This window comes from Talpa europaea (assembly GCF_964194135.1).
Source record: "Talpa europaea genome assembly, chromosome: 3".
Taxonomy (NCBI): Eukaryota; Metazoa; Chordata; class Mammalia; order Eulipotyphla; family Talpidae; genus Talpa; species Talpa europaea.
Genome location: NC_140069.1, coordinates 99,954,379 through 99,980,080, shown reverse-complemented (window position 1 = coordinate 99,980,080; position 25,702 = coordinate 99,954,379). Strand labels below are relative to the sequence as shown.

General features: G+C 34.9%; 1 protein-coding gene across 1 annotated transcript in view; it reads left to right on the top strand.

Moving 5' to 3' along the window:
- SKAP2 (src kinase associated phosphoprotein 2) overlaps positions 1–25,702 on the top strand; it is a gene marked incomplete at its 3' end in the record, with an annotated part of 154,937 nt that overhangs the window by 87,987 nt on the left and 41,248 nt on the right. Inside the window, exons 5-9 of the mRNA XM_084229569.1 lie at positions 3,831–3,908; positions 4,945–5,028; positions 17,659–17,783; positions 18,649–18,712; positions 19,052–19,186. Coding sequence (XP_084085695.1) covers positions 3,831–3,908; positions 4,945–5,028; positions 17,659–17,783; positions 18,649–18,712; positions 19,052–19,186 — 486 coding nt within the window. The remainder of the gene's footprint in view (positions 1–3,830; positions 3,909–4,944; positions 5,029–17,658; positions 17,784–18,648; positions 18,713–19,051; positions 19,187–25,702) is intronic.

The following is a 25,702-nucleotide window of genomic DNA, read 5'->3' as shown; positions in this document are numbered from 1 at the left end:
ACTGCCTTTTCCCACTGAGTTGCTAGGAATATAGTAAACACTTCATACTTGTTTATTTGATTCATTGTGACCTTGTTTACCTTTCTGCATGCTTCAGATTCTTAAATTGCAAGTTGGAAGAATCATTCCTAGACTGCTCTTACTGGGTGGTAGTTTTAATGTCTAATATTTTTAACTATTTTAGAAAAGTAGACTATCACATGAGAAATACATGTTCATTTTATAAAAAGAAAACTAATCTCTGTCAGTAGGCTTATTTCCTCAGGGTGCCAGAAACTTATGGCCACTTAAGCAAGGCCATGGAGTCATTATCTGCAGCATAAATAGATTATTTATTGGTTAATTTTTTTCTCCTCATAGTTAGAATATAATTTTATCATCATCCACTTTCCCCTAACCAAAAGGAAATTTTTGAATTGCTTTTAAACTACAGTAGCATCAACAACACTAACTGTAATGCAGCGTAACTTTACAGTACCCAGTCACGTTTTTTTCCATCTTTCTGATTAAAAATCTTTAAATTATATTAGTCTTTCTTTTGTTATTGGCATCCATTACTTTGAATTAATAATTATATAAACATAACATTTAATCATAATGAAAGCTAGCGTTTATGAATGCCTTACTACTTGGTGAAGAATTAAGAATTAAGAATTAAGGGTCAGTATTAAACTTATTTGAGGATGAAAATGTGAATTTTGATAGTGAAACAGAGCTGATAATGTTACTGTGAATTTGTTGGAATGTTGTGTAATTGTCTGTGTTGCATAATTTCCCATGGTGAGATAATGCATTTGTGGTTTTTGATAAATGTTTGGCAGCTCTTTGTTTCCCTGCACTTAGGTTTATATTAGTCTTCATTTTCATCAAGTATCATTAAACTTGCATTTGTGTATTCTTATTCATTTGAATTAATCTGAATCTTCTTAAATGGTGAGATACCATTGTTTCTTGTAGATATAGTGATTTGAGATCTAAATTATGCAAGAATGCGTGTGTTTTTAAAGAGAGATTACTTCTTTTTGTATCATAGAACAAATTTTTAATTTCTGCCATTAAAAATATTGTGTTTATTGTGTTATATAAATGAAATGGTTATTCTAAGAATGTAAAGTCTAACGTATCTAAAGGGATTACAATTAAAAAGCTTTTTGTTTTTTAAAATATTCAAACATGTCTATTAAATCCTGGAGATTGGACAAATAATGAAGAAGCTCTAGAAAAAACTGGAAATTTCAGTTAAAACTTGGTTTTTTCTTTCTAGAAATCAATAAAAGACTTTATAATAGTAACATGAATTTAGAATTCAGAATAAATACTGCTTATGACGTCAAATCTTGTGAGTTATCAGCATTCAAAAAAGATAAACACATGCAATTTGCAGCAACATGGATGGCGCTGGAAGGGATCATGCTCAGCGAAATAAGCCAGAAAGAAAAAGAAAAATACCGGATGGTCTCATTCATAGCAGGAATCTAGAAAACTTAAATAAGGGACCAGGAAAATGAATAACTATAAGAAAGTGAAAATCAAAATCAACAAAAAACTATGAACCAGAGACACTTTTTGGGGGATGGGGGGCGGGAGGGGAGGGATTGGGGTCAGAATGGGGGGGTTGCAATTGTACGGGGAATATAAAAATAAAATTTATAAAAAAAAAAAGGATGAGCAAGAAAAAAAAAATCTTGTGAGTTATCAAATGGAAATTTAATCTGTATTTTTCTTAAAGCAATAGCTTCAGGTTTTGTGTTTAGTCCTTTTCTCTCCACTTTTTTTTGACTAGTAAGTTTTTAAAGTTGAATGGTACCCATTTTAAAGTTGATAAAGTACCCATCTTTCTTCAGAAAGTTTCTTTTTAAGATTTAGAGCATTTTTATAATATGTAAAGAACATTAATTATGCTCTAGTGAAGTGAGAGGGTCATGGAACTATTTCTCAGTGAGCCTTATCTAACCATGAAGGTAATTTATGCCTCTCCATATCCAGCACATCCGACCTGAAGATTGAAAAGTTGCCTCTTTCTTCTGTAGTTTAATTTCATACAAAATAGACAGTGCTTAAGTGTTTATTTCCATTATCTTAAAGATACAAAATTATTTATAGGCTATTTTGTAGTGAATATTCTTATTTTTATACTACAGAAAAACTACTTGTGATTTTCTTCATGGCATTCAGTAATTATATTAAAATATACAATGAATATGTTTGCAGTCTCATTCTGAAATGTCATCTATATGCTACTCTGGCAAAGAGATTTTGTGTGGTTGATTTAAGAACTTTACATGCCAGTGATATAAAAATGTGAGCACCAACAGACTTCCACAGAAATAAAACTATGGTTTTACTTAGTTGGAGAAGTAAATATTTTATTGGTAAGGATATTATTTAGAAAGAAAAATTTCCTAAATGATTCTACATTTAGCTAGAATTTCATATTTATGTGTGATGATATATTTATGTTTGCTTTTTGTCAGTATAACCTCAGGTAATAAAATAGTGTTATGTCATTTTTTTCTTAAACCAAGGCATATCATAGTCATGCTCTTTAATTTAGTAGTTGACTAGAACTTGTGATGTAGATAAGATTTCTTTGTGTTTTTTATTTTACGTGCAAAATATTGTAGTAAATAACTTCTATTGTGTGGGCCAAGTTTATTATGAAAAAATGTTTATTGGATGATACAAATATTTATACTTTCTCTGAAGTTCCTTATACATTTCAAGGCAGCCCTCTATTTTAAATATATTGTAATTATATTGTTTTTTGTTTACTTAGTAAAATGAATCCAACAAGGAACTAAAATTAGTGCTTTGGCTTTAAGTTTTATTAAAGAAAAATATCTATAATTTTATAACTACCAAGATCCTCATATTAAAAAAAAAAAACCAGTTGACAATTCTATGATAAATTTGTATGTAATAAAATTCCTATGAAAACACTTTTTGAAACTATATTGAATTCTTTCTATTGTGTGGATTCCATGGAAACTTTCATTAGATTGTTTTCACTTGTTAGAATACAGAGGATAGCAGAATACTAAGGATAGCTATTAATCTATTTCTAATGAAATTTATAAAAGTATTGAACAGTTGTAAAATTATCGAGTAACACTATTCTTGACAATGAATATATAATTTCTAATTAGCTTAGCTTTTGACTTAATCTGTAAAGATTTTGTAGGCACCTAATATTTGTTTATATTTTTATCAGATGTATTCAGAGCTTCTGTTTCAACTGCCCTAGAAAAACAAAGCATACTCATTCAGTTGAATTCCTGTAAGGTTTTCCTGATAGTTCAACCAGGAAAAGAATATTTGCTATAGACTCAGAGAAACAAATTTTACATTTGATTTTGCAGGAAAATCATTTTATGCTTTACTTGGAAGGAATAGAAATATGTAGATAAGAGTTAATATACATTGAAAATCTTGAAGAGTTAATTCAATATAAATGTAAAGAAGTTTATATGATTTATTTGAAGTTTCTAAATTCTTTTTACAGATATGTTGCATTTATTTATAATAATTTCTTAGTCCTTTCCTTCTAGAATGTTGATGTAAAGTATCTTAGAGCTCATTCGGTTACATAATATTGCTTTACTTTGGAAGCATTCTACATTAAGACATGAATACAGAACTTTTTGTTGTTGTTCTTGAGATGTAGAGAGGAGGAGAGAGACTTATCTGTGGAATGGATTTGAAACAAAGCTAATGGACTTGGGTTTGAGTGATTTGGGTAATGAAAAGTACAGTGAAACCAATTGAGATCTAACACTTGGTTTCCAAAAAATGGATTACTCACCACTTTTTTTTTCCCCCTTCTGCCACAGGAAACCAGTTTCCTCCAATTGCAGCACAGGACCTTCCTTTTGTTTTAAAGGCAGGCTACCTTGAAAAACGCAGAAAAGGTAAACCATAAGAACCTAAGGAAAAATCTAAAAGTGGTTTTATCATTACATAAAACATGCTTGCTGTATACATGTGGAGCAAATATTCTTTTTAGGTAATCTAAGAATTTTAAAACTTTTAAGAAAATCTGGATGACATTGTGCAAGTCACAAAATATACCTTTTAATACTAAATAATTTTTAATAACAAAACATTTGGTTCAGTTTTTAGTTGTCAATCTCAGTTATTTGTAAGTGATTCAGGAGTTGTTCCTGCCTCTTGTAAGAAGGCTATGAGCCATGTGTGTATTTTCCAGGATGGGGCTTTTCACTGTTATCCCACCTAGCTGAGCATCAGGTTAGGTTAGCCTGCCTCTGACCATGTCTGCTATGGTGCAGATTGAGCCTGGCATATTGTCTGCCATTTTCTATTTTTCATTCAGTGTTCCTCTTCATTGGCTATGATAATTGGGAGTTGACCATATGGTCTTACTCTTTCAACACCAATGTATAAGGACAATGAAATATGGAGGTTGTGCTGTGATATGGAAAATGGAAAGCAAAATCTCTTCATTACTATTCTACTTATCTCATAGGTAGTCCCTTAGTGCCCTTCTGTTTATATTCTGTTTACTGTTCTTAGCTTTCTTAGCTGAATTTCAAAGCTGAGAGACATAATAGAAATCATCTAGGTCAGCTCCTCCCCTGCTTTTATAACAGATGAGAAACTGAAGCAATTATCTCAAGACTGTGTCATCAGTGCCTTTTTGGCTGTCCTGTCAGGAAAGTTTTTTGGCCATGCAGTTGATCCCATAAATGTAGCAACCTCATCTCTGCTTCACATTCTTTCTTTTAGCATTGTATTTTGTTCTATTTTTGTTTGTTTGTTTGTATTTGTCTCTTGGAAAGAAAGATAACAATCAGCCATAGACTTTTAGAGCTTAGAAATCGTATTAATTACTTTTCCTTTTAGAGTAAGGAAATGGCCTTACAATGATATCTGTAATATATATTAATATTATATAAATTGTTCTCTCCCCCCGCCCCATTTTTGTAGATCACAGCTTTCTGGGATTTGAATGGCAGAAACGGTGGTGTGCGCTCAGTAAAACAGTATTCTATTATTATGGAAGTGACAAAGGTAGTATTATTATTCCATTATATTAACTTCTATTGCATGGTTGGGAGGTCATTTCCCCACCCCTTTATTATTGGTACAGGGTAAACTGAAGACAAATGAAAAGAAATAACTGAGAATTTTGATTATTATAGTCTAAGACTACTTTATAATTATTTCATTATTTGACAAGTGCTCTGGATTCCAGAATACCCTAAAAGTTAATACAATTGTGTTTCTTTGAGTTAAGAAAATGAAATAACTTTCATCTGTGTGGCCTCTCACCTCAGGAAATATTTATCATCCAGGCTATAGTTGTAGAATTTGCAGAAAAGTAAGTCTATTAGGATTGTGAGTGTGAGTGTTTTGAAGGGAGGAAAGATACCTTTTTCCAAGTACTTTAAAAGAAAAATTTACATAAAATTAAATATATGCAACACGTGTCTCAGCTTCTTTTACAGATTAAAATAACAGCAGCAAACTCCTGCATAGAACTTACTTTTCTAAGCACCGTAGTTATATCTAGTCATTTTAGTAACATGAACTCATCTAACTCACTACAACTCTGAGGTTGGTGCTATCATTAGCCTCATTCATTTTATTGTTTGGAAAGTAAGGACAGAGAGCTAAGCTTTCCAAACAAGTCCCAAATTCCAGAGCCAGTAATGGAGATTTGGGATTTGAATCTAAGCAATATGGAGAGAGCCTGTGCTCTTAGCTCTGATTTGTCACTGTATTAGTTTACAAATAATAAGATACATTTTTAAAAAGATTTATTTTATTTATACAAGAACCGGGGTACAGGCCAAATGTGGGGGAGTGTGAGGGGGTTCACCAGAGACAGCGTGGGGAACAGAACAGGCAGACTGATGAAATACACTGCTAAGGGAAGCAGCGGGTGAGGCAGGACAGGTCTGCTCGCCATGTGGGTTGCTTCATGGCTGGCGGGGATCGAACCAGTGCAGAGGCTGCGGACAGCTTCATAGCGCTGCGCTCAACCACCTGCACCACCAGGGAGGCCCAAGATACATTTTGTAATTTCATTTGCTAATTAATAAATCTGCTATTCATAGTTCATATATTTTTAAGTTCATTATTTGAAGAAATAAAATCAGAGAAGACTGAAATTTAAAGAATATAGGCTTTCTTACTTTTGCTTTTTTCCCTAGGAAAAATAGATTAGAAGTTAAATATTATATAGTGAGGGCTATATAGAAATAAGTTAACTTTCAATTCTAGAAAGACACTTGGAGGAGAGCAAGACATGAAAGTTCAATATCACTATCAACTGTTTTTTATAAACAATAACCTTTTTATTTTACTGTTTCTTATCAGCGTTTGGACATTTACGTTTCATTTGACATAATTTGCAGTTTTTTGGTTTTTTTCTCATTACAGAAACAGGCAAATAAGATTGTATTTTAGATAATTTGAACTATGTTCATGATGCTAGAAGTTCTCACTTTGGTTAATGGCATCAACAAATTAAGAATTAATTTAGTGGCTAATTTGCATTCTGTCACTAACTTACAATATATTCAAGTGTGATAATGGCATCAGTGAAATGTAAACTATAAGCAATTGTCAGTAAATAGCCTTCTGCCTTTTGCTAAGGGTAATAGGTGATTTTGTCGGGAAATTTAGAGTCCAACTTCAGTTTTGCTCATCACAGGTTGTAAACATGTGTTGATGTAAACACGTGTTGCAATTAAAGAAATAGAACTTGTGCAATATTGTGAATTTAGGAAGATTTTACTTTTCCCAAAAGATATATCCTCTATTTTACAAGAGTAGCAGAAAGAGGATTCAAATCTTCCTGACTTTGATTTAATCAGACTTCTCATTTCTAATTTCTTTTGAGAGTGATGAGAAAAGACATTATGTCTTTTCTCCATTCCTAATTATAACTGATATACACCAATTGGTAGGTCAGAGTTTCCCCAAAACCTAAGAAATATTTGCATTTATTTCAAAAGCTAATATTCTATGAATAAATTCTAGTTAGTTTTTTATATTAGTTAAATTCCCATTTCTGGGGCCTCCCCGGTGGCGCAGCGGTTGAGCGCTGGGTTGCGAAGCTGCCCGCGGCCTCTGCGGGGCCGGTTCGATCCCCGGCTGCTCCCCGGCCCCGGAGGAGGATCCCACATGGTGCGCAGACCTCTCCTGCCACCCGCTGCTCCCCTCAGCAGTGTACTTCGGTCCTTCTGCCTGCTCTGCTCCCCACTCTGGCTCTGGTGAATTCTCTCACCCTCCCGCGCTTCTGACTGTGCCCAGTGCATGTATAAACAAAACAAACAACTATAATAAATAAATAAAAGCATGCCTCTATAAAAAAAAAAAAAATTCCCATTTCTATCATTTGATGAGCTTTTATGGTAATAACATCTTTTTATAATGTATTTTAACTACTTTAATTCATAAACTACCACTGCTTTTTAAAAATTGCTATTTTAGCATTTCCTTTTCATCTGGATATTTGAAAATCTGGTTTCTATTTCCTTAAATTCTTCCTTGTCTCTTACTGTGAAGCCTCCTGTTTCCACTGAGATTTCAGATCTATTTTTAGTGATTTTTTTTTCTCTTTTGGCTGTTTCCTATGGAATTCTTGGCCAGTTCCTTTCCTTTTAGGAATTCTGGGGGTAGGGGAGAGTGTGTGGAATCTATCAGACAGTTTTTAATTGCTTGTTTGGCGTAATCTTAATTTCCTTCCTTTGTGTTTTTTTCCAGGATAATATAGGTGTTACATGAAATTTTTATTTTCTTTATGAAATCAGATACCTAATTTGTACAGTATGTGTGAGCCATTTACCTAAACTTTGGAAAGAGCTATTTAGATAGATGAGAACTATAATCCTTCAACTAAGTAGGATTTAGATAAATGGATTATAGAGGCACAGAAGGAGTTGATACCACTTACTAGGTTAAATTGTACTTTGTTACTATTTGACAGATACATAGGTCACATTTTCTACCTTATTGTGTATGCCAAAAAACATATTGACCCATCAAGATAGTAATGGCTTAGAAAGAGTAGTTCTAGTCTCTAGGGTAAATAATGCACTTACCTTTGTACCCATAAATATTATCTATATTTATTATTCATGGCCATTTGGGTCCTTAAGTAATATATATATAGAGAGAGTACATATTTTATTGCTTTATGAAATCATATCCATCCTTTTATCTCCTTCCTCTTCCTTTCATTGTCACGAATCCCATTCATCAAGCATCTTAGGTTTGAGTTGCTCAGACTGAATGATTAAGGCAATAATTCATACACTCACTCATTTATTCATTTTTTTATTTGATAAACATTTATTGGATACTTGGTGGATATTAGGCACTGGGGATAGAGATAATCCTGCCTTAGAGTTATTTGCAGTTTGAGTTGTATATCAACAAGAGGAAGTCAGGAGAATCCTAGGTGGGAGCTGAACAGGTAAACTGATAATTTCAATGCAGAGTAGAAAGTTATTTAAATATCTTTGGAGCACAATTTCCTAGGGGATTTAGGAGATACTCCTAGTGGAGAGGACCCTTCATTGGACCATAAAGAATGAGGAGGAATTTTTCATTCATTACTACACTATTTACAGTAGACAAGCTGTGGGAAAAACCTAAGTTTCCAGGGATAGATGAGTGGATTAAGAAGCACTGTATTTACACAATGGAATACTAAATTCCTGACAATATGGATGGAACTGGAGGGAATTATGCTACGTGAAATAAGTCAGAAGGAGAAAGACAAATATTAGATGATTTCACTCAGATGTGGAATATAGAGAAACAAAGGTATAGACAAAAATAAACCAAAACAAACCCTAGAAACATTACTGCAGGTTGGAGGGAAAAGGTAGAGGAGGGAGGAGGGGCAGTGGACTGTGATGGAGGATTATGGGTGTCTTGGAGATGGATGCCTTGGTAATGGGTGGTGGTGGGTGTGCCTTGAAGATTTTTATGGCTGCCTTGGTGGTGGGTGTAAAATACTCCTGAAAAGATGTGAACCTACAGTTATCTCTATATTATATACAATATTATAGACCAGTGTTACCTCAATAAAAAAAATTTAAAAACTAAAATAAAATTATAGGTTCAGGGGTCTCCCTGATGGTGCAAGATATTAAGTCTCAGCACTGTGAAGCTATCCATACCCACTGCAGCATGAGTTCAATCCCCAGCCAGGGAGGTGACCCACATGGCACAGCAGACCTCTCCTGTCTTGCCTGCTGCTCCCCTCAGCAGTGTATTTCAGTGAATCCGCCTGTTCTGCTCCCCACTCTGTCTCTGGTGAATCCTCTCACCCCCCCCATACTTCTGGCATGCACCCCAGCTGTTGTATGCATAAATAAATAAATCTTTAAAAAATTATAGGCTCAAATAAAAAAAATGAGTAGGAGATTATAGATGAAAAAGGGTAAAGTGGACACTTAGGCAGGGGAACAACAGAGATTCTGAATTTTGAAAAGGCCTCGATGACATCAAAGTTGGAATCAAGTATAGCATTTTTCAGTGAGGGAAGGGTGCACATCATGCTAAAGTGGATTATGATCAGATTGATAAAAGTCTTATGAGAACAAGGCCCTTGCTAAGGACTTTATCCTAATATGGCCTTTAAGCTCAGGGCTCTGATCTGATTCAGTTTTTAGGTAGTTACTGTGGTAATAATATTGTCGAAGATGAATTGGAATGGATAGAGACTGGGTCAACAGGATCATTTAGGAGGACATTGGACTAGCGTAGGCAAGAGAGATCATCAAAGGGCTGCCGAGAGGCAGAGCCAGGATTTAATGCAGACCTCTCTGACTCCAAAGTCATGTTTTTTCCACAAATTGGTTGCTATCACCCCCTCCAACATGCCTGTAAATGATGGCCCATTTCAGAACCTGTTTTACACTCAAGGTTTTTCTTTTTCTGTTTAACCTCCATATGATCTTGAATTAACATATGAACCTTATCCCTTTGCACTTTTGAGGGAGGAGAGTGTTTTTAGTATCTATCTACTTTCCACTTATGGGTTTTTGCAGTGAAACCCCCATAACCTATGCCATACTAGTGTCATCATATGTAACAGCTGCAGATAACCTGGGTTCCACTGAGTCTAATCATATATCAAAAGTCATTTAGTGCACGTGGTTGTAGTATTTTCACTATAATATCCTTTCCATATATAATAAAAATCAGTAGAAAATTGGGTTTAATACAGATAATTTAATATAATAAAATTTTCAGGTTAGCAGAGAAATAAAATTTTTATTGTAATTGACCTCTCCTCTTGCTCACATACTCTACAACTTCTCCATGGATAGGGGGAAAGTAACATCTGTTCAGTTTGGATGAAAATTATATAGTGTGTTTTCATGTTGAAATAGCATTATAGTTCTCTTTTAATACTTTAATTACTGTTAAAGAGTGTTTATGTACTTGGAAGTTCTTTTGTTTTATAACAGTAACTCAATAACACCATAAAAACTTACCTTTTCTCCTGATCTATTTGATAAATGCACAGATTAAATGCACTTATTATATAAGTTGAAGAGATACATACACACACACTTTGAAGGTAGATATATTTTAAATCAAACTATGTACTCTTATCTTCAATCACTGTAGCTATCTATCTGTATGTACAGATAAATAACAGCAGCATCTATACCAATGGATATTCTTTGAATAGCTGTGTGTCAGGCATTGTTAATGTACATCTGTATAATATATTGGCTCAGAGTGAGCACAGAGGATCCATCAACAGTGTAGTGTGCAGGAGCCAGCTCATTAGAGCAGTTAAGTGAATGAGGGCTGGTGAGCTGGGAATGGGTGGGTTCGAGTCATTCCATACCCTAGTCAGGAGTTTGGCATTTCCTGTCTAAGGGACAGTTAACTTTTCTAAGCATTGAAGGTAAGCATTTGGCAAGACAAACTCTGATTGGATGTTGGAAAGATTATGCTGACAACTATCAGGAGAAAGTGAGAGTGGAGGCAAAATGTGTTCTGAAGCTGGCAGGAGCTGAGAGTTTGGTGAACAAAAGCAAAGGTTGCTTACCTCCATGTCTTCAATGTTTTTAGCCACTCACATGTTGCATGACTAGAAGCAGTGTTCTTTCATCTCCAACTGCAGGAGGCTCTCAAAGGATAGTATGTATGGGATATTAAGAAATCCTCTGTTCAATGTTTATCTTAACAATAGCTATATGCTATGATGGGCTAATAGACCATGTTGTAATTATTACCTGAATTTCAGTTGTAGAAGAAAACATTAAGTTTAGCCCAAAAGTAGAAACAGGACATTAAATTTCCATTCTACAAATATGCTTGTAATTTATTTATTCTCCATTCACATGTACCTCATACCTTGTTTTTCAGTCAAGCTGAAATGTATAACTAAAAAGACCACTTGATTTTTATGCCTGCAGTGTATTTCTATGGAAAAATAAAGTTTTGGAAACATCTAAAATTTCTTGCCACCAGACCATCTGAGCCCAAATTTTAATTTTTATTATTTCCCTTTGGACTCAAATATTGCTGGTGTTTATGACTCAGAGTCATTTGGGGCCCTGAAGTAACAAATACATGTAGCATGTGCTGTTTTTCACTTAAAATAGTAATAATTTGATATTTCCTCACAGAATAACTCTAAACACCAGAGGTATGTTTCCAATGCCTGAATTAGTGTTGACATCTGTGTTTCTGTGAGCTGTGTAAACAAAGGGAAATGTTGGTGTATGTTTAACTGATGGCCTAGAAGAACTGACCGGTCAATTTGATAGAGTTAAGAAGAGTTTAGTATTTGCAGGGCATATAATCCACTGTCCTACTAATGAGTATTAATACTTACAGGGGTAGTATGAGTTATTTACTGAGAGGGAAAGACCTTAAATAGAAATAGCAGGTATTATCAAACATTTCTGAACACTGCATATCCTTCTGTTTGGTAATCATTTGTACCAAATTAGCATTCTTGGTATAGACAACAGAAATCAACTTTATATAGAAAAGAAAATTATTGGGATGGTTTGGGCTTTCAGACAGAACTGATAGGAAGGCTAAACAAAGACTTAAAAATCAGACAAAGACTAAGACACCAGGGGAGACCCGATTCATGCCTCAGGGTGAGTATAGTTGGGACACATTGCTGGCCCTGACCCGGGAATGAATTGTGGACTTTTCCCCCTGATTCTTTAGTTGGCTCAGATTTAGGTCCCAAACTGGAGCATCTGCTTGACTGATCTGGGGTAGGGAAATTCCTCCTCTTTCTAGCTTTTGTGGTTGGAATCTGTGTTCTGTCCCCCAACAAGCTCAGGATTAAAATAGGAAAGATACTTAGATGCTGGATATCCTCAGATGACAAATGCACACAACTTACAGGACTGCTAGAAGACATGGAATTATTTAGTTAATATATTTACTCTATATTTAAAATAGAAAGAGTTTGGTGTTTTAAGCATATTATCTGAAAGCCAATGAAGAGGAGAAAAATCCAGCACATTTACAAGAAAAACATGAAGGACTGATTGGATTTTTATAGGTGGCAGTGAGGTGGAGGGAGAGAACATGAAGACAGTTGGTGAAGGAAAGGGAGAAATTAAGAAAGATGCTGTTTTCTGGCTGGGAGCCTGCCATTTAATCAAATGGGGGACATAGTACAAGTGTTGGAGGGGTGGGGACGAGATGATCTCCCTTGTGGGTCTGCTACATTCAATATGCCTATGGGACAGGCAAGAGATAAGACATGCATGATGAACAGATGAAGATTTGGATATACAATGCTGAAGCTGGAGTAAAAATAGAGAATTATGAGTACCAAGCATATTGACAGGAATTTGATTGTTGGGTGTGGGTGAGATTGCCTAGTGAGAGCTGTAAAGCAAGGAAAGAGCAGGAGTTAAAACATAGGCCATCATGGATGTTTGATAGGCAAAGGTAGAGGAGTCCACAGGAGGAAAGTGAGATAATGTTTATCTGTGTACTGTGACTTCATGATTTACATGTTCTAGAAAGTTTTTTTTTTTCATACATTAGTGTGTATCAAAATTACCTGGGGTACTTGATAAAATTCTGATTTCCTGAAACCACCCCCAGAGATTCCTCAATAGCAAGTTTCTGCATTTTCTCTTCCACAGTTGATCTCATGAATATAAGGACTGTTTAATGATTATAAATTTCTTTTTTCTTTTTTGGACTATACATTATTAAGATAACATTGGTTTATGATTTAGAGGTATATGGCCTCCACCATAGTCCATTGAACCCCTCCCCACTTTCTTCTCCCTGCCCCTGTAATAGCCTCAATTCTGTAGTCAGATTTCTTTTTTTTTTTTAGATTTATTTATATATGCATATAAGAACTGGGGTACAGGCCAGAGGGGGTGTAAGAGGATTCACCAGAAACAGTGGGGAGCAGAACAGGCAGATCTATTGAAATACACTGCTGAGGGGAGCAGCAGGTGAGTCAGGAGAGGTCTGCTGCACCATGTGGGTAGCTCCCTGGCTGGGGATCGAACTTGTAGTGTGGAGGCTGCAGACAGCTTTGTAGGTTACATCTTAACCCCTTGCACCACCAGGGAGGCTCCCTATAGTCATATTTCTAAGGTTAGTTATAGGTTTGAATGCTTTATCTGATTCTTTGTTTTGTCTCTCGCATATAAGTGACACCATCTGATATCTGTCTTTCTCCTTCTGAATTATTTGCTTAGCAAAATCCTCTCCAGTTCTATTCATGTCACAAAAGTCAAGAGTTTATCTTTTTTTTTTTTAATAGCTGAGTAGTATTCCATTGTGTACATGTACCACATATTCCTCTTTCATTTATCTGTCTTTGGGCATTTAGGTTGTTTCTATAACTTAGCTATTATAAATAATGTGGTAGTGAACAAAAGTGTGCATGTATGTCTTAAGTTTTTGCATTTTTACAAGTATCCAAGATGATTTTAACATAGATGATTCTTGAAATACACTTTAAAAGCACCTTTCTAGGAAACTGTGATATGGTTGAAAAAACAAGCCTTAGAAATCAGACTTACAATAGGATTGTGTTTTTTTACCCCTCATTAGTTATGTGACCATGAAAAAGTTTTTTTTTTCCATATATTTTCCAAATAATTTTTTTTAAAGATTTAAAATTTATTTATAAATAAATAAATTTATTTAAAATTTATTTATACAAGAACCAGGGTACAAGCCAGATGTGAGGGAGGGTGAGAGGATTCACCAGAGACAGAGCAGGGAACAAAACAGGCAGACTGACTGAAATACACTGCTGAGGGGAGCAGCAGGTAAGACAGGAGAGGTCTGGCATGCCACATGGGTATCTCCCCGGCCGGCCTGGATCGAACCCGCACTGCAGAGGCTGCGGAAAACTTCACAGTGCTGCACTCAACCGCGGGCGCCAACTTCACAGTGCTGCATTCAACCGCAGGCGCAACCAGGGAGGCCTGAAAAAGTTGGGGTTTTTTTGTTTTTTTTTTTTTTGAGGTTTGTTTTCTAATCACTGTGGGGGGATATAATAAATACCTTATCTCAGAGTTGTTGCAAGGTATATACAAGATATGCTATATTAAATTCGTGGCATAGAAAAGGAGCTCAGTAAATGTGAGTTGTCTTTTTAACATCTAAAAGCCTTATAACACAGCTGTAAATCCAAAAGCCAGTGAAAAAGTAGAAGGAAATAGTTATCATTAATTTTATGAGTTTTGCTTTGTAAGAGATCGGAGCCAACTGTTTTTTACCTTGAACCTACTGAATTAGAATTGTGTAAAATTAAGTTACTGATTTAATAGATTTCATTATCCAGTTTCTCCTGGCAGCCTTCAGTTCTGTAGATATAAAATTTGAACAGCATGATATAGGCAAGGTTAAAATGTGAAATAGAAGCTGAGGGAAATTTAATAGAGGGACAAGCACCTTAAATCCTGAAGGCATCAATGTGTTATTAATATAAAATACTCAAATTAAACTACTGTGTCATCAAAAAATGTTTAAAAGAATTGTTTGAGAAGTTAGGAAAGTATATGTTTCAGGAAAATTTCTATTATAATGACTAAAATTTATAGGATTTTGGTACTTCGTAAGCTTCTGCTAGCTGGCTTGTTACTAGTTTTGTCTCATTAAACAATAATGTTCCCTTGTTTGTTTTAAATCACAGGGTAAATTTATTTAATGAGTAAGTGAATGACTTAGTCTTCTTTGAGAATTTTAGAACTGCTGTGCTTAACCATTCATTATTTTAATACTTTCTTCCCAATGTTGTTTGTCTAGTTGGATTTTTTGCAAAATATGTCCTGGGAGTGAGTACCAGCTTCATAAAATGTTATAGGAAAAAAAGAATTCTGTTGACAAATAACATTGGGAAATGCTGCATACTAAATCTTTCTTATAGAAAGGGCCTCAAGATAGCCTGAATTAACACCTGTTGAATTGAGTATTTCCAAACTTACTTGATCATAAGGACACACTTTGGGAAATGTTGCTCTAATTTTTAAAATACAGTTTTTTTGAACCCACAGAAGTTCATTGTAGACTTTTTTCTACAAAGTAAACTTCAAATTTTAAAATTTGAATTGTTTTTTGCATTCATCCATTATTTCTAAATATTATTAGAAGGTCCAGGGTTAAGTCAGAAATTTCTAAGTCAGTTTTTTCTCATTTGATGTTTTGAAAATTATATCATGTCCATGACATTTAAAAAATATATGTTACTTCAGGCATTAAATTAGTATATTTGAGAAAAAGAGATATATATCTGCCAGTACACTAAACTAAGAGAACTCTTCATCCTGCCATATGGAAGCATTTCTCTATTTCCCCTGAGCTCAGTAAAAGAGACTGTTCACCTTACTCATGATCTTAATATTGTGTGCTAACCTAAGAAATAAACCTATAGCTTTGCAGCTTTTCTATAAAAATGGTATAACTAGGTAAAGTAATGACTAATTTTATTTTCAGGGTCAGAGTATGAAATCCTTTGTTGTATTCCTACTGTGTATTTAAAATTATATCTGACTGAAACTCTAATCTTTTTTTTATTCATTATATGGGATTCAAATATACTTGACTAGCTAAGCTTGTTTCAACTAGTTCAAAAGTTAGAGTTATACAAATGTTGGCGAGGTTGTGGAGAAAAAGGAACTCTCCTGCACTGTTGGTAGGAGTGCAAACTGGTCCAACCACTATGGAGAGCTGTGTGGAGATTTCTGGACCTACTAAACATAGAGCTTCCATATGATCCAGCAATTCCACTCCTAGGTATTTACCCAAAGGACACAGAAACATCAATTCCAAAGGGCACCTGCACCCCTATGTTTACAGCAGCACTATTTACAATAGCTAAGCTTTGGAAACAACCCAAATGTCCCAAAATAGATGACTGGATCAAGAAGATGTGGAACATGTATACCATGGAATATTACTCAGCATTGAAAAAAGATAAACACATGCAACTTGCAGCAACATGGATGGAGCTGGAAGGGATCATGCTCAGCAAAATAAGCCAGAAAGAAAAAGAAAAATTCCGGATGGTCTCACTCATAGCAGGAATCTAGAAAACATAAATAAGGAACCAGGAAAAAGAATAACTATAAGAAAGAAAATATCAAAATCAACAAACAACTATGAACCAGAGACACTCTTTAGGGGGTGGGGGGCGGGGAAAGGAGGGATTGGGGTCAAAATAAGGGGGTTGCAATTGTATGGGGAATATAAAAATAAAATTTAAATTAAAAAAAAGTTAGAGTTATACATTTTTGGAAAAGTTTTTTTCATTCTTTATTTTAGAGACTTGGAGGGTGGGGTGGGGTAGTGAGGTGGACTGGTGTTGAGAGGAGATAGTGGCAAATAAGGCCCAGCACATTTCAACTGACAGCTTTTCCCATTGGTTTACTAAATCTGAAAGAGCCATGAGTTTGTCATGAGTTTTCTAGGAAGTTTTAAGGTTTAATTCTTGGACTTCCCTTCCATGAAAGTGTCATCTTTCCATGCTTCTTTCTGAATGAAACCACTAACTATGGGTCTCTTTCTCTGGTTCCCTAAAGTAGCCTTTTAAACTTAATCACCCCAAATCCATTTATAATCTTTGAATTTAAGGTGATATTTGAAGATGCCATTTAAACATTGTACTATAAAGCTATAATACTGACTGACTGAATGTTGTACAGATAATGAAGATGAAATCCTAGTGGCAACTACTTTGTGTGTGTAACTGAACCTTTTCTCCTCTCTTTTAAATTAAGCATGGAAACCTTACAGCTAGTCTGGAGCCTCCATTATCTGCATTTTCCAACAAAGATAAAATCCTTTCAACACAAGCTCATAGAAGATACAAACACATAGATATAAATACATGCACATTTGTATTCCTTTTATATATAGAAGAGAAATTGAGAGTCTTTTTACTTAACTTTGGCAAAAGGAATACTCATTGTATAGTTCTTCAAAATGACATTAAACGTAAAAAAAAAAAATGACATTAAACGTTGCCTTAAATTTGTGCTAAAAATTAAATTGAAAATAGCAAAAAATTAACTTATATGCAATCACTGAGGAATTCATCTATGTGTAAAGACAGATAAAATATTAAAGATTTGACAATTAAAAAATGATAACTGATTGGAATTTATATTCACTGTAGAAATGAAATCCTAACTTTTGTTGTATCTTCGACAGACAAACAACAGAAGGGAGAATTTGCAATAGATGGCTACAGTGTCAGAATGAATAACACTCTTAGGAAGGATGCAAAGAAAGATTGCTGTTTTGAAATCTCTGCTCCTGATAAACGTATCTATCAGGTTGGAGTTTTTCTGTTGCCTTGAAATTGAATTGATAAAATGTCCTGATTTCATTTATAAAGACATTAACATTTTGTGAAAACACCTCTCCCTGACATGTTAGGGATATTAAAAAATATTGCCTTTCACACAATGAATATTCATATAAGAAGAAATATATTTCAGTTTTTTTCAGATTAATTCAAGTGATATCTTCTTTAAAAAGAACAAATGGATATGTAATTTATCAATTACTCTCATGTTGCATTTTATATCTATTATAATAGAACTTTGTGATTTCCTAAAAGAATTACATATCAGAAAGAGTAAAATTATCAAAAGAAAAATATCAGGATGTTAATCCATATTGCATTGCTTAGTGTTGTGGGAGAAAATGAAGGTAAAGACATATATCAGCCCTGCAATTCAAGAGCTATCAGCTAGCATCAATATGGAATGTATGTTTAATAAGTTTTAAATATCTGAGATTACAGTTGAAAGCCAGTTAATTAAGTTGTCAGGTAGTGTGTTGGAATCTGACAAGAACATTTTTAAGAAAACTGTACCCAGCAGTCTAAAGAAATTCATGGGTGTCTTCTAATTGTCAAGGGCAAATTTTGTTCATCAGTTCTGTCTTTGACATTGATGAAGAGAAGCAGCTTTTTTTTCCTGCACAGCTGCCAGCTGCTGATCAGAGTTTCAAATCCATCATCCTCTGCTTCAATTACGTAAATTTGTCAAAATTAACTGTACATTATAAGAAGCATCCTTGCAAGAAAAGTAGCACTAGACATGAAAAGAATTACTAATGGTCTTAAAGAAATGATAAGAATCCTGTATAACCTGTGGTTATTTTTCATGGTTTTTTTTTTTTCATTATTATTAGTTTACAGCAGCTTCTCCCAAAGATGCTGAGGAATGGGTACAACATCTGAAATTTATATTACAAGGTAAGAGCAATCAATTGAAGAAGATATTGCAAGCTTTAAATACTGAATAACCGAATGATTTGGACTTTTATAGACAAAAGCTTATGGACTCTGAGAATGACCAAGGGAGTATGACTGGTATTAATTCAGACCATTCACTACATAGTTATAAAAGTATATTTTCTATAAGTATCAGTTGGCAATTTTGAAATTTACATATTTATGCAGTAATCAAATTTATAAAATGTTTTTAGGTAGGGATATATTGTGACTTTTTAAGGCTGCATTAATTTAGGGAATAATGTTTTGAAAGTCCTTTTGTGTTCTTTAAAATTTTACTTCATGAAACATGTTTTCTAGATATGGGATCGGACATTATTCCTGTGGATGAAGATGAAAAAGGAGAATTATATGATGATGTTGTTCCTTTACCAGGCAGTGTTTCATCAGCAAGCTATCACCCAATTGATGAAGAAATTTACGAAGAACTTCCAGGTATTTATTTCTGGTGATTCATTTAAATATTTTAGGGCTTTTTAAAAAAATGCCATATATTATCAAGCTGACAACTTGAGTAAAAAATGGTGAGCTATTAAGAACAAGAACAAAGAAAAGCTTCAAAACTGTATTTTACAAAAAGGGTTCTGCTTGAGGGTTTTCAAGTGAGTGGATGTACACTTATGAAAAGTGAATGGAATGTTAAAATGAAGCAGATACGGTCCTAATCTCATGAGACTTTTGGCTCATTAGCATTGTTTATGCTACATAATTTTTTAATTAAAAAATTGACTTGCCTTACAGTTTTTTCCACCAACTTACACATCATTTTTTATTTATACATCTTGGAACTTCCATTAACCAGAAGTTCTATGCACACCCCATATGTCAACAACTTCTGCCTCATATATTCCTCCTTGCTGTAGTGGATTGCATTGTCTTGGAGGAATGTTGTTGAACTATAAACAAAGGCCTTTTGAGGCTTGAAGTTTTCTTATTATTTTATCATTGGGTATGAATAAATTTTTTATTCTACGTTTTTAGGCAGATTTAGGGTTTATAGCCTCAGTATCTGTTATGTAACATAAAATTGTCTATTAGCTGTTTGACTTGTAGTTGTGAGAGTCAGCCTAAAACAGAAGGGTGGGCATCTAAAACTTAGGACACTTAGAATATGAAAACATTCAGGGAATAATTGCATTACTAATACCATAGGTTGAAATTAACCTTTACTAGCTATTAGAAAACCAACAGCTAGAGAAGTAAAGGTGATTATAAGCAATATAAGTGAGATTGAACTCACATCATATAGATGTTTCAAATTAGTGTACAATGTCATTTTCAGTGAAGTCAGTAAAAGCATAACAACTAGCACATGGACTTTGGTCAAAAAGTTTAAATTTTGGCTGTATCATTTATTAGCTCGGTGACTTTAAAAGTGAATTTCATCTCTAATATGGGGATAATATGGTGATGGGATAATCAAACAATTTATTTAAAACTCTTAGTACTAGTGCTTAAATAATAACAAGCCCATAATAAATGGTAATATCACTATTGTTTTGGTTATTGTATCTTGCAAGTGCTGCTAAGAGAGAATAATAATGGTTTTCTGAATAAGTAGGAATTAATGATGATAAGAGTATTACAAATTCAAGATATTACCAAAACATGTGCATGTACCTCTTGTCTTTTTACTACACTAGATGATTAGTATAAAAGGACAACTTTGTGGGCATTGGTAACCTGTATATTTCTGTTAAATTCATGAAACTGCATGTTTATAGTTCCTTCCTTTCTGATTTATCCTAAGGAAATAGCACCTGACATAGCATTAGTACCTGCAAATAGGAAAGAATATTTGCTGGTTACTTGTTTGCAGTTATACCATATCATTAATACAATTATTTTAGTCTTTCAAATGTTCAGAAGAACTAGGAGAATGTAGTGGATTGCAATGCTAATGAGCCAAAAGTCCCATGAGATTAGGACCGTGTAAAATGGAAGAATGTATTATCTTAAGCATGGTATCATTGTCATATGCATCTCATTCCTCTAAAACTCTGCAGTGAGTTGGGTACATTCCAATTGTTGGATTTACTATTAATTAAGTTTTATGTTTCTTTGACCTGACCATCCTCTCTGTACCCCTCAAATAAAAAAATTGGTCTGGAATGAAGATCAAATGTTCAGTCATTTTCATAACAAAGACCCAAGGCAGATCCTCTGTAAATATCTTGAAAATCTCAAAAATATGAAACATCTTTTATTTTCTCCTATTCTATGTGTTCTTTCTCTCTCCCCACATTCCCTACCCCCTGCCTTTTGGCCTGGGGCCATTGTTGGAAATAGCTGGTTACTCTTTAAGTAGTCTTACTTCTTGCTGTGGTACTGGAAGAAATCTAAGCTGCTCTGGGATTCCTTGGCCCCTGCCTGGGAGCCCAGTTGCTGTACAAAGTGATTGAGCTTGATAGAGCCTGCAACTGTGCCCCTGGGAAGGAAGCTGGTGTAGGCAGCTGTGGAATGTCTAGCTCTTCTTTCTTCCCCAGTGTAACTGAGAGTTGCTTCAACATCTGCACAGTTCAAGTTTGTCGAGTTTGAGCCAGCCACTCAGAGGGGATTTTTCTTAGTGAAAGCCCTAAAGTTGTCTCTTAGAGTTACAGGTTTTGTTTGATTAAATATCTAAAACTAGATAGGCAACTTATTTCCTTTAAAAAAATGATCTCTCTTTCAGAATAAGAATTAAGCTAATTGCTTTTTTCTTCTGTGAAATATGAATATAATTTTGAGGGGAGGTGAAAACAGTGGAAAAGTACTGAGCACATTTATTAAAAAATTGGTATTTTTCCAGTTCTATACAAAGAACTGTGTATCTCCGAAGTCTGACTGATTAAATTCCCAGAATTAATTAATGCTACCATTTAAACACAATTTTCTGTCAATTACATATAGTTGAAAACCAATCCTCTTAGTTGCAAGATGAAGCATACAAATGTGAAGAAAAATCTAAGCATTCGACATTTTACTTTAAATCACAGATTTTTTTTCTGACAAAGGAAAATTCTCACTTTAATAACTTTTTTAATGTAAAATAAACCTGCAGTATTTAAGTCTCAGGAGTAAGAAGAAGAAAACATTGTTTAAAAAATTGTATTGCAAAATATCCTTTGAAAAATGCTTATAATTCTATGGGAGTGTAAATAGTTTTATTGTAATTGTTTTTCAGTTAGAATATTCTAACTTTATTACAGTCACTTCTCTTTAATTTCTTGTTCATTAATTTTTAACTACATAAAAGAATAAGAATAAATTTCAAAGATTTCTTTGTGTTCAGGGGATTTATGCATATGTACAGAAAAGTTGAGAGAGTGCCATTTCTGGGGAGTATTGAAGGTATTTGGCTTTTCTCCAAATACCCTAATGCTTTCACGCCTTTTCTATCTTACTACCTTTTAGCATAGGCCAGGCAGATTTGCTAACATTGTGACATCACTGTAGCATATTTGTGTTTGTGCAGCTAATGTATTGATCAAAGTGTGCTAATGTGTTTCATAACACAGTAATGAGTTCCTTTGGCTTACTACAAATTTCAGAACTTATTGCTCATTTTTTCATTAGAAATCCAGAGAAACATTTTTGTTTGATTTTAAATCTTGAAAAGGGAAAAGAATACTTGGAAAATTGTTGCAGAAATTAGCCCAGCTGGCTCTCCTTGATTTTTTTTCCTTTAATGTCAGGAAATTATGCAGAAACAACAATGACAAAAGGATCAAGATATAAATTCAATAGAATCAGCCTACTTTAACAAAAATGGTAACTGCCCATTAGCCTATTAATTTTGTAGCTTTCAAGGGGAATTGCATTTGAAATTCTTCTGGCAAGTGGATGAGAGGAGAGAGGACAACATAAAACAGGAAGACTAATTTCTAATTCCATTAACCTATTTTTATAAAGTGTTAATTCATTTTTTAATTTTAATGATAGATTGAGCTATTCTGAGCCAGAAAAGGATATTTTTATACTGTGGTCATTTGATTACATTTTAAATTTATGCACCTAAAATGGAGTATAAAGTTAAATTTTGCTATAAAGTTCTTCAATGAGACTGTTATGTAGACGTAAAAAAGAACAGTGTTTGGGTACTTAAATTTCAAGTAGTTTCAAGCAAGTGAACAGAAATATTAAGTTAATTAGTAAGTGGTTACCCGCTCTCCTGAAATACATTTGACATTTTTTTCCTTCCTGAGTAATTATTTCTCGTATCACCAAGTTAATATGAAGATTATAGGGACCCTGTAGTCTCTGGTATTATCATTATAAGTGATGCTAGTCTGGTTTCATAAAAGAATTTTTCTCATTTTAGAGAACTACAATGGAAAGATGACAGTTGACTTATTCAGCATTTTAATATTATTAGTCCATGAAGTTTGCTGGAAGTCTTTTTACTTAAACCATGGTATTAAATTATAGTGTTATTAATATTAAGTGTAGTGGAAAACAGGATAAATGTGTCATGACTTTTCCAACAACCCAATATAAATGCATATATATATTTTTAAATGAAATCCTCATTTCTGTTTACTTCTGCCATTTGTTTTATCTCCTTCATTTTTTTCCTACTTCCTTATTACCTTCCTCCTTTTCTAATTCTCTTTCTTTTTGCCTGCCCCTTTTCATTCTTTTTTTCCTACTTGCTTTCATTTCTTTCACTCCATAGATATTCTTTTTTTTTAAATTTTTTTTTATATATAGAGGCATGTTTTATTTATTTATTTGTTTGTTTGTTTGTTTTGTTTATACATGCACTGGGTACATTCAGAAGCGCGGGAGGGTGAGAGAATTCACCAGAGCCAGAGCGGGGAGCAGAGCAGGCAGAAGGACCAAAGTACACTGCTGAGGGGAGCAGTGGGTGGCAGGAGAGGTCTGCGCGCCATGTGGGACCCTCCTCTGGTGGCCGGGGAGCAGCTGGGGATTGAACCCGCGCCGCAGAGGCCGCGGGCAGCTTCGCAACCCCGCGCTCAACCACTGCGCCACCGGGGAGGCCCTCCATAGATATTCTTGAGCACCATTATGTGGGAGGCTCTATACCTCGGAGCTGAGAATCTTTCTTTGCAGGCCGCTTCCTCTGCCCTGTTTGGCCCAAATCTTGTCTCACTGCTGTACTTTTAGTTCCCCATGTTTATTTATGTATTATGCATATATGCCATATTCATGTCTCATGAGTTTATTGGTTTTGCTCTGATATAGAAATCCTGTCTAATAGTCTAAACTAACTTTGTGTCATTATTATGACACCTTTTCTAACCACCCGCCACTTACCGTCCTCTTTTCCATCTGCCTCTTATCTACTATCCCCCTCTGCCCTGTACATATAGAATACCTTTTTCTAGACCCATGACCAGTAATTTGTTGGAGTTGAGAGTGAGGACTTTGGAGACAAACACACATTGCTTTAAATTGCAGCTCTGCCCCTTTCTCTGTACTTCAGCCAAAGAAGAATAAGCACAGAGAGGAGGTGAGGAATACAAGAAATGGTAGCAAATCTAGCAATAGCTCAGTAACTTTAGCTATTTTTTAAAAATATGTATTTTACGAATTTAGGAAGAGGTAAAATAAATCTGATTAACAATTACAAGATTACCTGGGACAATGGAGATGTGGAGTAGAAAGAGCATGAGAGTGTTGTCCTGTGTAGGAGAAAGGAAGAGAGAAATAATGAGTAACTTTAGTCTTTGATAGGAAATGCATGTTAAAATTTCAGAGTAAGTACAGCACTATGAAGCTATCCTCAGCGTCTGCAGCATTTGATCCCCAGCTGGTCAGGGAGCTACCCACATGGTGCAACAGATCTCTCCTGTCTTGCCCGCTGCTCCCCTCAGCAGTGTACTTCAGTTGATCTACCTGTTTTGTTTTTTTGTAACCTTTTTTTTTTTTTTTTAAGATTTATTTAATTTATTTATATAAGCACTGGGTACAGTCAGAAACTGTAGGGTGGGTGAGAGAATTCACCAGAGCCAGAGGGGATTGCAGAACAGGCAGACTGACAAAGTGCACTGCTGAGGGGAGCAGCGGGTACGGCAGAAGAGGTCTGTGCACCATGTGGAACCCTCGCCTGGTGGCCAGGGATTGAACCAGTGCTACAGAGGCTGTGGGCAGCTTCACAACCCAGCGCTCAACTGCTGCATCACCCGGGAGGCCCTGATCTACCTGTTTTGCTCCCCACTCTGTCTCTGGTGAATCTTCTCACCCTCCACACCTCTGGCCTGTACCCCAATTCTTGTATGCATAAATAAATAAATCTTTTTTTAAAAATGCACTGATTAAGATAGAAATTATCACATCACATTGTATTTAAAAATATCTAGCAATGGGCCTCCCCGGTGGCGCAGAGGTTGAGCGCTGGGTTGCAAAGCTGCCCGCAGCCTCTGCGGTGCCGGTTCGATCCCCGGCTGCTCCCCAGCCACTGGAGGAGGGTCCCACATGGCGCGCAGACATCTCCTGCCGCCCGCTGCTCCCCTCAGCAGTGTACTTGGGTCCTTCTGCCTGCTCTGCTCCCTGCTCTGGCTCTGGTGAATTCTCTCACCCTCCCGCGCGCTTCTGACTATACCCAGTGCATGTATAAACAAACAAACAAACAAACAAATAAATAAATAAATAAAAATGCCTCTAAAAAAAAATAATAAAAAAATAAAATAAAAATATCTAGCAACATTCATTTTAGAGGGGATATACCTGAAACAAAAACCACATAGAAATTTATAAAGTAAGGAAATGGAAATAAACATCAGGCATTCCTATCCAAAAAAAGCAACTATATCAGACAATGTAGAATTTAAGACATAAAGCAATAGTAATACTACAGGATCATACCATCTAATAGTAAAAGAAGATAAAGCTCAACTGCATCTAAGTACATAACCTTGAATTCTATAAAGCAAGAACTTTTTAGACAAATTTGACAAATCCTTAATCATAGTAGGAGTTTTTAACATACTGCTTTTAGAAATTGGTAGA